This window comes from Fukomys damarensis, unplaced genomic scaffold (genome assembly GCF_012274545.1).
Source record: "Fukomys damarensis isolate Sample0158 unplaced genomic scaffold, DMR_v1.0_HiC HiC_scaffold_17, whole genome shotgun sequence".
Taxonomy (NCBI): Eukaryota; Metazoa; Chordata; class Mammalia; order Rodentia; family Bathyergidae; genus Fukomys; species Fukomys damarensis.
The window spans coordinates 45088592-45103233 of NW_022900929.1; the positions used below are offsets into that span (position 1 = coordinate 45088592).

The following is a 14642-nucleotide window of genomic DNA, read 5'->3' on the forward strand; positions in this document are numbered from 1 at the left end:
TTTTTTTTTTTTTTTTTTTTTTTTTTTTTATTGAGGCAGGGTCTCACTATGCAGCTGAGACTGACCAGGAACTCATAGATGTAGCCCAGGTTGGTCTCGAACTCACAGCAATCCTCCTGCCTCAGCCTCCCAAGTGTTGGGATTACAAGCGTGTGCCACCACACCCAGCCGCACTTTTGGTACTCTGAATCTCTTCTGTTTCCCCATGAAGTTTAGGATAGTTTTCCCAAAATCTGTGAAGAATGATGTTTATATTTTGTAATGGAATGGAATGGAATTGAGTAAAACCATCTTGTAAATCAATATGGAGATTACTTGAACAGCTAAAAATAGAAATTGCATTTGGGCCATCTATTCCCCTTCTAGGTATCTTCCAAATAGAGTTAAAGACATTATATTGCAGTGACACATTTATACTCATGTTTATAACAGCACAATTCATTGTTTTAACTGATTTTATTTGTACTCTTCTTTACATACATAATAATCACATTCATCATAAGGAATTAGAACGCGTATATAATATACCTTGATGTTTCTTTTTTCTTTTATTCCCTTACTGCGCCCTTCAACCCTTCTTATTTACAAAAAGCTTTCTTTCAATTTTTTCCTATTCTCTAGTTTTTTCATTTTCCCTTTCTTCCCTTCCTCTATCCTCCTCCCTTCCCATTTGAACATTTTCTTCCTACTTTCCAATATGTATCATCCGTTTTGGAATTATGTATGTTTTCAGTTTCTCATACAAGACATACTGTGTAGCATTTAAACATGTATGTCTGATTTATTTCACTTAAATGTATGGTCTCAAGATGCATCCATTTACCTAAAACAGTCCCAATTCACCTTTATTTATGGCAGAGTAGTACTCCATTATATATAAAACCATATTTTCTCTATCCATCCATGCACTGATGAACATCTGGGCTGTTTCAAAGATACAGCTATTCAGATTGTGCTGCTATAAACACGGGTGTGCATATATGGTTGGACATGATGCTTTTAATTTTTTTCGGGAAGATAAAAAAGGGACTAGCTGAGTCAAATGGAACCTCTGATTTTAGTTTTCTGAGCAATTTCCTTACTGATTTCAATATGGCTTGTGCCAATATACAATCCTACCAACAGAAGAGAGGAGTCCCCCACCCCACCACTGCCTCACCAGTATTGTTATTGGTTGATTTCATTTCTTTCTTTCTTTTCTTTTCTTTTTTTTTTTTTTTGGTACTGGGGATCGAACTTGGGTCCTTACACTTGCAAGTCAGGCGGCGGAACAACTGAGCTAAGTCCCCGGCCCCGTTATTGGTTTCTTTCTTTCTTTCTTTCTTTCCTTTTTGTACCAGGGATTGAACTCGGGACCTCATGCTTGCAAGGCAGGTGGAGGAACCACTGAACTAAATCCCCAGACCTGATTTCTTGTTAACAGCCATTCTTTCCGGAATGAGATGGAATCTCAGTGTCGTTTTTATATGCATTTCTTGAATGACCAGTGATGTTGATCATTTTTTCATACAATTATTTGCCATTTCTACTTCTTCATCTGATGAGTGTCTGTTCATTTCAGATGCTTATTTTTGGATTGTCTTTACATTTAGTTATTTATAATTATAGATATTATTGCTTTGTTGAGGAATAGCCATTACAGTTTTTGCCCATTCTATGGATTGTCTCATCATTTTGTTGGTGGTTTCTTTTGCAGTGCAAAAGCATTTTAATATGATGAGATTCCAGTGGTTGATTGAAATATTTCCTGTACAATTGGGATTTTGTTCATAAAGTCTTTGCCTGCCCCCACGTCTTCAAAAGTTTTACCTATTTTATATTCCAGCAGATTAAGTGTTCTTATTTTAACATTTACATGTTTGATCCATTTTGGTTTTATTTTAGTACATGATGAGAGATATGGGTCTAGGTTTAATCTTCGTCACATGGAAAGCCAGTTCATCCAGGACCATTTATTAAACATGCTCTCTTCCACTGGAGGTGTTTGACAAAGATGGCCCCTTTGTCAAAGATAAGGCAGCTGAGCATACCATTTACACTGATAACTATAACTGGTATGTATTGACTTATCCTTGTCATATTATTTACCTGTTGTTAATTCCCTTTTTCCCCACTCTGTTTAATTGTTTCCTTTGCCTGATGGATTCATTCTGTTGGGATTTATAAAATTGTTGTCTTTATTGTCTTTTTCTAAAATAGCCATCAGAACTTTTGGGACTGTTGGTTTAGTGTTCATGAATTTCCTCAGGTGTTCATCATGAAAGTATCATATTTCTCCATTAATTCTGAAAGATACCTTTGTGGGTTGCATCAATATGTGTTGGAGGTTGTTTTCCTTTAGGATTTGAAAGTCTCCATCCCAGGCTCTCCTTAACTTAAGGCTTTATGTTGAGAAGTCTCCTGTGATTCAGATGGGCTTTCCTTTATAGGTGATTTGTTTCTTTTCTATAAATTTTTAGTGTTCTGTTCTTGTTTTGAATCTGGAGTGCTGACCATTATATGCCTTGGTGTAGTTTTTTCTGATCGTGGCTACATGGAGTGTGTATGTTTTGCTTCTCCGTATGTCAAATTCTCTTTCCATGCTTAGGAAGCTTTCTTCCATTACTTCTGTGAACAGTTTTTTTAGAAGTACTTTGTGCTATCTTGATTTTTCATTCATTCTGATAAATCATATCTTGTTCTTCTTTGCATCATCTAGCTGCTTGTTGGATTGGTTTTTTTGTGATCTCTTTCTATTTCCAAGAAGTCTTTCATTTGATGATTGCTAACAACAAATCTGTCTTTTGGGTTTGATATTTTGTCCTCACATTGATTGATTCTGCTACATATAATTTCAATGACTTTTCTAAGCTCCTCCAGATTTTTTTAACATCTGTATCTACACAGTAACCATATCATTCATTATGGACATCATTTCTTTAGCTGTCTGTGAAATTATTTTGGATTTGTTTTTCTCTAGAGCCTCCTTCATCTGCTTTGTTACTTCCACTGCTAACTTTCAGAAAGTTCAGCTGAGTGATTTTTTTTATTTATTTCACTTCAACACACCTTGGATTTGCCTATAGTGAGCTGGTGGTCTGAGATTGCATCTTGCTTCCGTGTAATATCATTTTGTCTTTTTAAAAAAATTGTTTACTATTTGACGCTTGTAAATCGTTATAGTAATTAGCTTTATTACTAGTATTGAAAATTTCTTAGGAAATGCCTACTTTTCAGAGTTGTCTTGTAGGTGTAGATGGTTTTTGGTTTTTGAGTATGCCCCAGGATTCTGCCTCTTTAATTTATTAGGGATGAGAAATTGATACTTATTTTGCGTACTACCTAGATCTTTGATATTGGACCATGGCATTATTTATGACCCTCAGACAATCTCAGATTTGGCATACAAGGATGAACAACTGATCACAACAACTATGTCATCTTGATTAGAGTAGCACAATCAAAAATAAAAATAACATCAAGCACAGTCTACAAAATGGAAAACTGTAATACTGTTAATTTGCCACATTTACCCATATGTACAATATTTATAGTTACATAACAAAATCTAAAACAAGACACAAAATTATATACACTAAATATCTCTTCAAAAGATAATTTTACCTTCTAGGGAGAATATTTAAAAGGCATTATTTATGACCCTCAGACAAACTCAGATTTGGCATACAAGGATGAACAACTGATCAAAATTAGGAAAAATTAGAGAAATAAAAGAAGAGAATGAGATTCAAAGCAAGACCAAAGGAGAAAAGATCACCCAAGCTTTGGGAAACTGTTAAAGGAGATAGGAGGGAAAGAAAGAAGGAAAAAAACAAAACAAGAACTATACAAAATTTAAAAAGCTAAAAACAATGTTTATACAATAAAAAACAAACAAAAAGAAAAAAGGCAAAGAGAAAAAAAAGAGATTTCTCTGTGATTTCAAACCTATGGTTATCTTCTGGGGTCTACAGTTTTGTGGCAGTATCCAATCTGGGGCTGTCTCCAATGTCACTGATAGACAAAGGAGGCTGACAGAGCCCATGTCTGTGCTGGATGATCCCAGCAAGCCTGCAGTAGGAATAGGGTGGGGTGCCAATTCTGGTGCTTGCAACGCCACAGAAGTTCAGGCTTATCCTGGCCTCTGGTCATGGAGTTGGGACCTGAGTTGTTCAATTTACAGCACTCTGGGTGTCTCATGCATCTGATCACAGTTCCTTGACCCTAAATATCTCCCGTGATTATGCCTCACCCAGTCCCTGGGAGGCCTGAGATGAAGCCAACCACAGCTGCTCTGAGTCCCAGGTTCAATTGGCCTCTCCCTAAATTGGCACCTGGCCAAGCGCTCTCTCTAGGGGACACGTGGACTAGAGTCCCTCTTCAGCTGTCGTAGTTCACATCGTCCACTCCTCTGTTCCACTGGTGTCTTTCTTCATGGAGGCCATTGGGAGACACTTGACTTCACTGTGTCTCTGTAGATTTGAGTCTCCTCATGATATAAAATAGGAGTCAGGAAGAGAGTGCAGTTTCCACCTTGTTTTTCTGTGTTGAGTTTTCTGTTCACTTTCCCTGTAGGCACCAATTCTCCTTTAGGTCTTTCCTGGGTCCTGAGGTTCCATGTTTGTCCTTGTTTTCTTCCTCGGGTTGTTATATTCCAGTATCTGGATTCTGAATTTTGGAGAGGCTGATTCGCTACTGTTTACCTCTACCACCTTCCCAGAAGTCCTATAACAGCACAATTCAATAACTCACTCTTGGAAGCAGCCTGTATATTCACCAACAGATGAATGAAGAAAGATATTATGGTATTTGCCCACAATGGAGTACTATACTACCATGAAGAGAGATAAACTTGGGTCACAAATTTAGGATTGTGTTAAATCTGCACATCAATTTTGGAAGTATGAGCATATTGACTATGTATATTAGTTATGCCTATCTAAGAACAGAGGACAGCTTTTGATTTGCTAATATCCTCTTTTACTTCCTTTTTCAGAGTGCTGTTTTTATATCTTCTTGGTTCAGTTTTAGCAATTTGTATGTATGTAAGAATGTATCAATTTTTTCTGAATTCTCAAATTTTTGTTTTGTTTTGTTTTGAGACAGGGTCTCACTATATAGTTCAGACTGCCCTGGAACTCACTATTTAGCCCAGGCTGGTCTCAAACTCACAGTGATCCTCCTGCCTCAGCCTCCCGAGTGCTGGGATTACAGCCATGTGCCACCACGCCTCGCTGAATTCTCAAATTTATTAGAGTACAGGTTCTCAAAATAACTCAAAAGTAGTTCCTAATAATCTTTTGGATTTTGGAAATATGTTTGTTATTTCACTTTTTTTCATTTCTAATTGCATTGATTTGGATTTTTTTCTTTCTTTTGGGGTGGTGGATAAAATTGGTTAAATTTCTGTTTTGTTTATTCTTTCAAAGAACTAATGCTTCAATTCATTGATTTTGTTGTTGTTGTTGGTTGCATTTCATTGATTTCTGCTCTAGTCTTTATTTTCCTCCTCATACTGGCTTTGGTTTGGATTGTTCTTGTTTTTCTAGGACCCTGAGATGCATTGTTATTTATTTGGCTCACTTTGTTTTTGTGATGTGGGCATTCACAGCTATAAACTTCACTCTTACAACTGCTTTTATTGTTTCCCTTCAGCTCTAGTTCGCTGCACAGGCATTATTGTTTAGTTCTAGAAATGGTCTTATTTCGCCATCAACCTCTTCTGTAACCCATTGTTTATTTAAGAGTGCACTGTTGAGACTTCTGGGAAGCGGGTGGAGTGGTGAGCAGCAAAGAAAGAGCTTCTCTGAAAATGGAAACAAAGTCTTTGTGAATAGGGAGGGGTGGAGGAGTCGAAGGGAGGGCGGGTGAATGGGGAAAAATAAGAACCAGGATACATCATGGAAAGGCACAAGTTCCCAGTGATAAATGTAATGTATACCTAAAATGCACCAAGAAAAGAATTTCGGGAAAAAGAAAGCAGGAAAGAGCTTCTCTGAGATTTGGTGTTCTTATACGGAGATATAGCAGTGAGAGGAGGAGGAGGAGGGAAGTGGTTCCCAAGGACCCATAAAGGATCTGAGACAAGAATTAAAGTCTACAGAGAGAGTGAAGAGAGACTTAAAGAAGAGGTGGGAGGTACCAAGCCGTGCTCTCTCCCAGAGCCCAGACTCGCTGAGGGTATGGAGGGCCAAAACTGCAGGTGCACAGTGACTATGATGACTCCAGAGGCCTCCACGGAGAAACGCACCAATGAAATGGAGCCGTGGATGAGCTGGGCTGCCATGGCTGCTGATTTATCCAGACTCAGACCTCACCCAGGAGAGGGTAGTTGGTTGGCAGCCATGTTGGAGAGGAGCCAACTGTGCTTGGGCCTGAGAACAACTATGGGCAGACTCCATCCAGTGGCTTCCAGTGCCTTTGTGCGGGTGCTGGGTTCAAGTCAGCAGGAGACACATAGACTGTTGTAGGCTCAAAGAATCTGGTTCAGCCTCTTAGCAGGAAACCGGCCTGAACTTCAGAGGAACTGAAGGAGAAGGCTGGCTGGGATTGGCCACTTCCTCACTGAAGCCGCAGCTGGCTTGCGAGGATTAATCAGTTTGGCTCTGGGTGCTGTTTGCCCACACTGCCTAACAGTGACAGCGGAGACACACCTTGAATTGGATGTTTTCTGGGCTTTTATCTTTTTTCTTTTTTCTGTTTTTCCTCCTTTCTGGTTCTTATTTTGTTTAGTTTTCTCGTTTGAACACAGTTTCTAGTTTTTTGTTGTTGTTCTGTTTTGTCCTTGTTCTTATCTTTTCCTTTTCTCTTTCCCACCGGTCTTCACCAGTTTCCTAGAGTTTGTCCTGCAGCCTTGCTTCTGATCTCTTCATCTTCTTCTGTTTCTCTTTTGTTTTTGTTGTTGCTGTTGTTTTGCAGTACTAGGGATTAAAGTCAGGACCTTGCGCTTGCAAGACAGGCACAGCGCCACTGAACTAAATCCCTGTCCCTCTATTTCTGTTTTTGTTTTTTAAAAAAATACAAATGAAAAACACTACTTCAAAAAAAAAACAAACAGTTCAAGAAAAAAACCTATCAATTACATTCTAGACATTCAAAACCTATCTTACAATTTAAATTTTGATGGTAAAAACAGTAGGTTTTAGAACTGTTTTGTGATCACTATCAAAAGAAAAGTTTTATTAACACCTTTTATTCAGATTTTAACTATATCAGTGAGAATCAAGTTTTTCAAATTTTCCATATGACCATTTTCCACATCAGAAGGTGGTAGTCATGACTCTCAAAGAAGAAACAATTTGGTTTTCTCCTGCCCCCAAAATGTTTACCAAATCCTGTACTTCTCATAGGCTTTTTGTACCATGTAAAAAAATAAGTTAAAGGGGCCGGGGATTTAGCTCAGTGGTTCTGCTGCCTGTCTTGCAAGCACAAGGACCCAAGTTCGATCCCCGGTACCAAAAAAACAACAACAACAAAAAAATTAAAAATATTCCAATGAATGAAACATACCAAATGTCAGTAAGAAGTGACACATTCCTTCCGGGAAATGGCTGTTTAAAAAAAAACAAACTGTATACGCAAATTAAGCAACGAAATTCAATCTTTTTTCTCCTTTAAAGATCCATTACTCCTGAAACATCGTTCCACAAACTGGGAGTAAAAGACTGAAAGGCCAAGAGAAAGAGGGAATGGGAGGGAGCACACACCATCAACACAAGAAGAAGTAAAACTGTGCAAACAGAAGCAGTTTACAACAGGCTGGGGTCACACTCCACGGCACCGAAGGGTGGCTGAAGGATTCACCATTCTGCAGGAGCTGGGGTCGCATGCTGGGGAGGATCAGTGAAAAAAGCAACTCACCGCCTCGGAGCAGTCCCCTTCCTACTCCAAACCCTGCCTTCTGCAACATTCCTCTGCGGGGAGGGCCTCTCATGGCGCCCACCTGGGGGGCCCAGGTCCCAGCAGGCGGTTGTCCCTGTGGTCTTTGAAAACAGGGAGGGGAGGAGGAGTTCAAGGGAGGGCAGGGGAATGGGGAAAAATACGAACCAAGCTGGTGAAAATTTCCAATGATGAATGTCACTACATTGTATACCTTAAATGTACCAAAAAATTAATTAATTAAAAAATAGAAATACGAGAAAGCAAGGCCAAAAGATACCTCCAAAAACCCTTACCCCTCAAAAGATGATTTCATGGACTCTGAAGTAGAGGAAATTACAGTCAAAGAACTAAAAAACCAAGTTGGTCAAATGTTTCAAGAGCTCAAAGAAGAAACACATACGCAACTTCATAAGATGTTCAGTGAGCTTGAAGAGGATTTTATTAAACAGATAAAGGATTTTACTAATACAATGTTTGAAAAGCTTAATGAAGAAACAAACAATAAACTGTCCTAGTTACTTTCTCATTGCAGAGACACACTACCCAACGTTCACATGTTAAAGGAAGAAAGATGTATTTTAGCTCATTGTAGAGTTTTCAGTCCATACTCGCAGGGCAGCATGGCAAAGGAAAGACTGTCCATGGCATGGCAGCCAAGAAGTGGTGAGCCTTCCTTCTTCTTTTCCTTTTTAATCTATCCAGACTACAAGCCTATTGACTCGTGCCACCCACACCCAGGACATCTCCCCTCTTCAGTAAATTCATCAACCACATCAAAACTATGCTAAGACAATCAGTAGACTAATCCAATGCCACACACCCATGATTCAATTAGATCCCCAAAGCCTCCACTATGAGCACATGAGGCTCTGAGGATACATCGAAATATAAGCCATAACATTCTTCCCGTGGCCTCTAAAAGACTCATGCACATTTCTTTATCCAAAATGCATTTAGTCTATCACTAAGAGTTGCCAAAGTCCTAACAGTTTCAGCGTTGCTGAAAAGTCCAAATCCAAGTTCTCTGAGAGTTAAGGCAAACTCTTATCTACAAGCCCCTGTAGAGATGAAAAAAAGTTAAACGCTTCCAACATAAAATGGAACAAGAAAAAATTCCTGTTCCAAAGGTATAAATAGGGGGGACAGAAAAAAACTGGACCAAAACAAGACCAAAATTGGGCAGGGCAAACATTAAACCCCATGCATTTCCAGCATCTGGGGAAGTTGGTGGCAAGATTTGAACTCCAAAGGGCTGAGCTCTACCCCTAAGCACTGTCAGTAGTTTTAGTTCTCACGGCCTCTCTCTTGGGCCAACTTTACTCACTCCTTGCGTTTCTCCTCAGATAATTGACATTTCTAGTTTCTTCAACTTTCTGGGGTCTCCACTGCCCTTTTGGTTTCACTTAAAGCTTCACACCCTACCTTCTCAGGGGCACACTGCTTGGCCTCGAAGGACTTCTGAAATCTGGATGGAAGCCTTCCTGACCCCAGAACTCTTATATTCTGAATGGTCTAAAATCGGCACCACGTGGATGATGCCAAGGTCTGCTGTCACCTAGAGCAGTAGCCAGGCTTCCCCTTCTCCCTTGGTGTAGGGGTCAAGTGCCTGGATTGCTGAGCACTAATGTTGGGAATGGGCCCCCAGATTCATTTTGCCACTGTAGATAATAAAGCACCCAGACACCAAGAAATCTCAGCACAACTTTTTACTTCTGCAGAAGGGCACAAGCACACTGTAGCATGAGGTACCACACACGCAGAGATTCAGCGGCAGGCTCCTTTGACTTCCTAATGCCTGAGAAGCAGCTGACCTCCCCGTTGGCCTGTTTGAAGGTTCACAATCTATCCCAAATGGCTAGTTTAAGTAGCACAAGGGGAAGGCCTGAAGAGTTGCCAAGCAGGGTTTCTAGGAGTGGGAAGAGTGGCAGTACGGGGGAACTAAAAGTCCTTGGCTGTTGATAAGTTATTTTTTGTGGTCAGTCATGTTCCAGAATGTATACTAAGCAGACGTTTCCCGTAACTCTAGTGTACAGGCTGGGGAAGGATCACCTAGAGCGGACTGGAGTTTAAGATGGAGGTACTCCTCTTTATATCCTTCTATAATAAGGACCTTCTTTTTTTTGGGGGGGGTTGCCTGGGATAGAACTCAGGTCCTTGCACTTGAGAAGCAGACAGCAGCACCACTGAGCTCAGTCCCCAGCCTAAGAACCTTGTTTCTTACACTACCAACCAATCCAGAGGAATAAACTCCCCACACTGCCACTGTTCCGGTCCATGGTCTGCTGGGGCTGTCTTCCCAAAGCAAAGCCTTTCACCTGTGCAATTTTTTGTTTGTTTGTTTGTTTTGTTTTTACTGTGGTTAGAATTTAGGATAGTCTACTTGCAAAGTAGGTGGCAGCATCACTGAGCTAAATCCCTGACCTTCACCTTTGCAATTTTGAGGCTGCAAAGAGTGAAGTTCTGCTGGTTCTAGCAATGCCCTCAGGATAAACTGTTGATGTTCTATGCTCAAAGTGATGAACTCAAGTTAATGAAAAATATGAAAATTTTGGCTGGTTGTGGTGTACAAATCGCCGCACTAGGGAGGCTGAGGTAGGAGGATCACTGTGAGTTGGAGGTTAGCCTAGGCTATATAGTGAGTTTCAGGGCAGTCTCAACAACGTAGCAAGACCCTGTCTACACACACACACACACACACACACACACACACACGCGTGAAAATTCTGCATAAAGCTAAAAATGAAAGTTTCCTTGTTGTTATTGTCATCGTTGTGATACTGGTAATCTAACACTATTACTCTCCCATTTGGCTATATCTCCAGACCTTTTTACCTTTTATTTTGAATTGTGGGTTTACTAAATTGCCCAGGTTGGGTTTGAACTTGCAATTCTCATGCCTCAGCCTGCAAGTAGCTGGGATTGAAGCCCCACTCCATCCAGCTAAATGTGAAAGTCTTAATTATGTATTGAAAGAGTGGATCCAGTAGTGCTGTGGTAAACACAAGTCACTCAGTGGTGGGCCAATTGTACAACAAATCATATAGCACAGTGCACTGGGGCAAAAATGAAGAGAACTGGGAATAATCAAGAGGCAACTTGCAGAAATTTAAGAAAGGACGTGCTGTGGTATAGCTCAGCGGTAGAACACTTGCCTGGCATACATGAGGTCTGGGATTTGATTTCTAGTACCATCAAAAAGAAAAGACATGATCTTAGTTTTTAAATATTTGCACTGATAAAGTGTTTCCTGGTCACAAAGCAGTGGAGAAATTCACTGACAATTTGCCAAGGTGATGAGAATCTGATATCAGAACAAGTCTGTAACGCTGATGAAACATCACTGTTTCTGTGTTACTGTCCCCAAAACACACTGAACATAGCAGCTGAGACAGGCCCTGCAGGAATTAAGGATGCCTAGGACAAACAAGTGAACTAGGATCTGCTAAAGTGGCAAACATGGATAAAGATAAACTTGCTATAATAGGTAAAATCTTGTGACATTGCCATTCTGAAAGAGAATTTTTTACCAGTTCACTATAAATGAACAAAAATGTATGGATCATCATCTATTTTGTTTTCACAAATATTTTGTACCAGTGGCTAATGGTCACTGCAGGGAAGGGGAACTGAAAGATTTTGTTTCTCCTTGACAAGTCTTCAGCTCATCTTCCTGCTGAAATTCTCATCAGAAGTAAAGTTTATGCCACGTACTTCCCCTAAATGTGATTCATTAATTCAGCCATGTGACTGGAGTGTCCATAGACTAATGAAGAGGACATGTAAAAACTTTGTTAGTTTTTTTTTTTTTTTTGAGACAGGCTGTAGCCTCACCTGACCTCAAATTTGCAATCCTCCTGCCTCAGCCTCACAAATGCTGTTGATTAAAGGCACCCATCACCACAGTTGGTGTCAAAAGTTATTTTTTAAACTGGATATGGTGGCACACACCTATAATCCTAGCACTTGGGTAGGAAAATCATTGCAAATTGAAAGCAGCCTGGCTACAGTAAGTTCAAGGTCAGCCTGGTTCCATAACAAGACCCTGTTTCAATCTAACAAACAAACCCCTTCCTTGAAGAGTAGTCTAGTGCCAGTGAACAGAGGTATAGACAAGGAGGGTTTTTCTTTTTTTGTTGTTGTTTTGTTTTGTTTTTTTGAGACAGGGTCTCACTGTGTAGTTGAGACTGACCTGGAACTCAGTATGTAGCCCAGGCTGGTCTCAAACTCACAGTGATCCTCCTGCCTCAGCCTCCCGAGTGCTGGGATTACAGGTGTATGCCACCATGCCCGGCTTAGTATTTTTAAACCTAGTATCAAATAGAAAAAGACAGAATAAATTCCCTATCTAAGATAAAGCAAGAACAGCTCCCTGTGGATTGATAATATTGTCCCTAGATTATGAATATTTGCATTTTATGTTTACTCATTTTACTATAAATATATAAATGATACTATTAGACATATTAGAAATATAAATAAGATAATACAGATTACATGGAGAGATGTTTAAATAATCTCTGGTAGGTTCTTAGTATTTAATAATCATGACAAAAACAAAATAAACAACAAAAAAGGAAGGAATTCATAGTAAAAACCTGAAAATAATAACGTGAAACTGATACACTATAGAAATGTGAGGGAAACTTCAAAATAGAATGTTTTAAAAGATTGCTACAATTCTGTCAAGCATTATTAAGGAAAATAGAACAAAACTATGAACAATGTGTAAGACAATATAACCACAGAGACAAACAAGTATCTATGGTCTATTAAACGATGAGATGCCTCTGATTCTGAAACATTCAACATCTTGACCAACTTTATCTAGTCTGAAAGTAGCCAAGCCTGTCAACAGCCCAGGAAAACAGTCAACAAAGGTAAGGAACGGTCACACGAACATCGGAAGGTGCTCTTATGGTATCGTTCAAACAAAAGACTTTGGGGAGTGGGGGTGTGGTTACTGGCAGTGCTTGCCTAGCGCGTGGGACGCCTTGGACTCAGTCCTGAGTATAACAACAACTGCAAAAACTTTTTAAATTAAGGAGCCAGTTTTTACAAAGAGGGGATTGCAAAGAATGGGAAGGATTTCCTCAAAAAGCCAAGGTCTTCAAGTTAGTTAATGAATAACTTTATAAAGATGAATATAAATATGTACTTCTTTTCTTTTTCTTTTTTTTTTCTTTTTTTGGTACCGGGGATCGAACTCAGGTCCTCGCGCTTGCGAGGCAGGCAGCGGGACCACTGAGCTAAATCCCCGGCCCCTATAAATATTTATTTCTAATAATAAAATAAAATATTCCCAAACTTTGAGATATAAATGAAGCATCCAGACAGAGATGTAACTAAATTTTACCGGTGGCTCTAGTTATGTAAGAAGAAAATAGTCCCTCTGGCTTCTTAGTCTCTATGACAACCTCAGTTCTTCCTGTGGCAGGTAGATGATGTAGACGCTTCTGCAGATCAGCAGGGACAGCCACCATTCAAAGGGGAAGCAGGGAATCTGCTCAGCGTAGCACCACATAAGGGAAAGGTCCCAGGGCTTTCTAGAGACACGGCAATGAGTTGAAAAGGTCATTCCACCAATTTCCTGCCCAAAGCCTTTCTTAAAGCATCTTTCACATCCTTGTTTCTCAGTGAGTAGATTAAGGGGTTCAGCATTGGGATCACCACTGTGTAGATCACAGCAACTGTGCGGTCCTGGGTCGGGGAGTAGCTGGACCTGGGACGCAGGTACATAAAAAGGGTTGTACCGAAGAACAGGCAGACAGCAGTGAGGTGGGACGCACAGGTGGAAAATGCTTTGAGCCTGCCCTGGGCTGATTTCATCCTCAGGATGGTGATGAGGATTAAGAAGTAGGAGACCAAGATGGTGAGGGTGCAGCTCAAAAGGTTGAAACCTGCAAAAATGAAGAGCAAGATCTCGCACAGTGAAGTGTCCACACAGGACAGGGACAAGATGGGTGGTCCGTCACAGAAAAAGTGAGTGACCACGTGAGCACCACAGAATTTCAGACTGAAGATACAGCTTGTGTGGATAAGGGAGTTGAGAAATCCTGCACTGTAGGAGCCTGCGACCAGCGAGATGCAGACCCCAGGAGACACGCTGGTGGAGTAGAGCAATGGGTTACAAATAGCAGCACAGCGGTCGTAGGCCATGGCCGCGATGAGATAGCACTCGCTGGTGGCAAAACCTGCATAGAAGAACATCTGAGCCATGCAGCCGAGATAGGAAATCACCTTTCTCTTGACCAAGAAGTTCACCAGAGTCTGGGGTACAACTGTAGAGGAGTAGCAGAAATCCAAGAAAGACAGGCTCTTCAGGAGGGAATACATGGGTGTGTGCAGGGCGGCCGTCGCATGGATCAGCAGGAACATGACCAGGTTCCCCAGCACGGTGACAGTGTACATGCCCAGGAACAGTACAAAGAGCAGCCTCTGGAGCCGGGGGTCTCCGGTGAGGCCCAAGAGTTCAAACTCCATCCTGCGGCTCAGATTTGTCACTTCCATATTTATCCAGGGCTCCGGGGTGTGGACACCACCAGAAGTGAGCTCAAACACCTAGGAGCTTACTGGATTCAGTCCCACTGTAAGGACAACCTCTTGGAGGTCCGTCGTACTGAGGACATTCGACTTGGCTGGTTGGTTGCTTGATTAATTGGTAAGCATTGCTTGAGTAGCAATGGGAAATATAAAAGAAATATATGCTATTTGGTCTCTCAGAGGTCATAAAACATTATTAAATAATAAAATATTCACCCACCAACTGTGTGTGTGTGTGTGTG

At 40.7% G+C, this 14642-nt stretch overlaps 1 protein-coding gene across 2 annotated transcripts in view; it reads right to left on the bottom strand.

Moving 5' to 3' along the window:
* Nucleotides 1-13222: 13222 nt before the first annotated feature.
* LOC109118489 (olfactory receptor 5AU1) overlaps nt 13223-14642 on the bottom strand; it is a 14355-nt gene continuing 12935 nt past the window's right edge. For both annotated transcript variants that reach the window (XM_033765061.1, XM_033765060.1), the window contains one exon: nt 13223-14528. In XM_033765061.1, the coding sequence (XP_033620952.1) occupies nt 13432-14367 (936 nt within the window). In that variant the 5' untranslated portion in view covers nt 14368-14528 and the 3' untranslated portion in view covers nt 13223-13431. The remainder of the gene's footprint in view (nt 14529-14642) is intronic.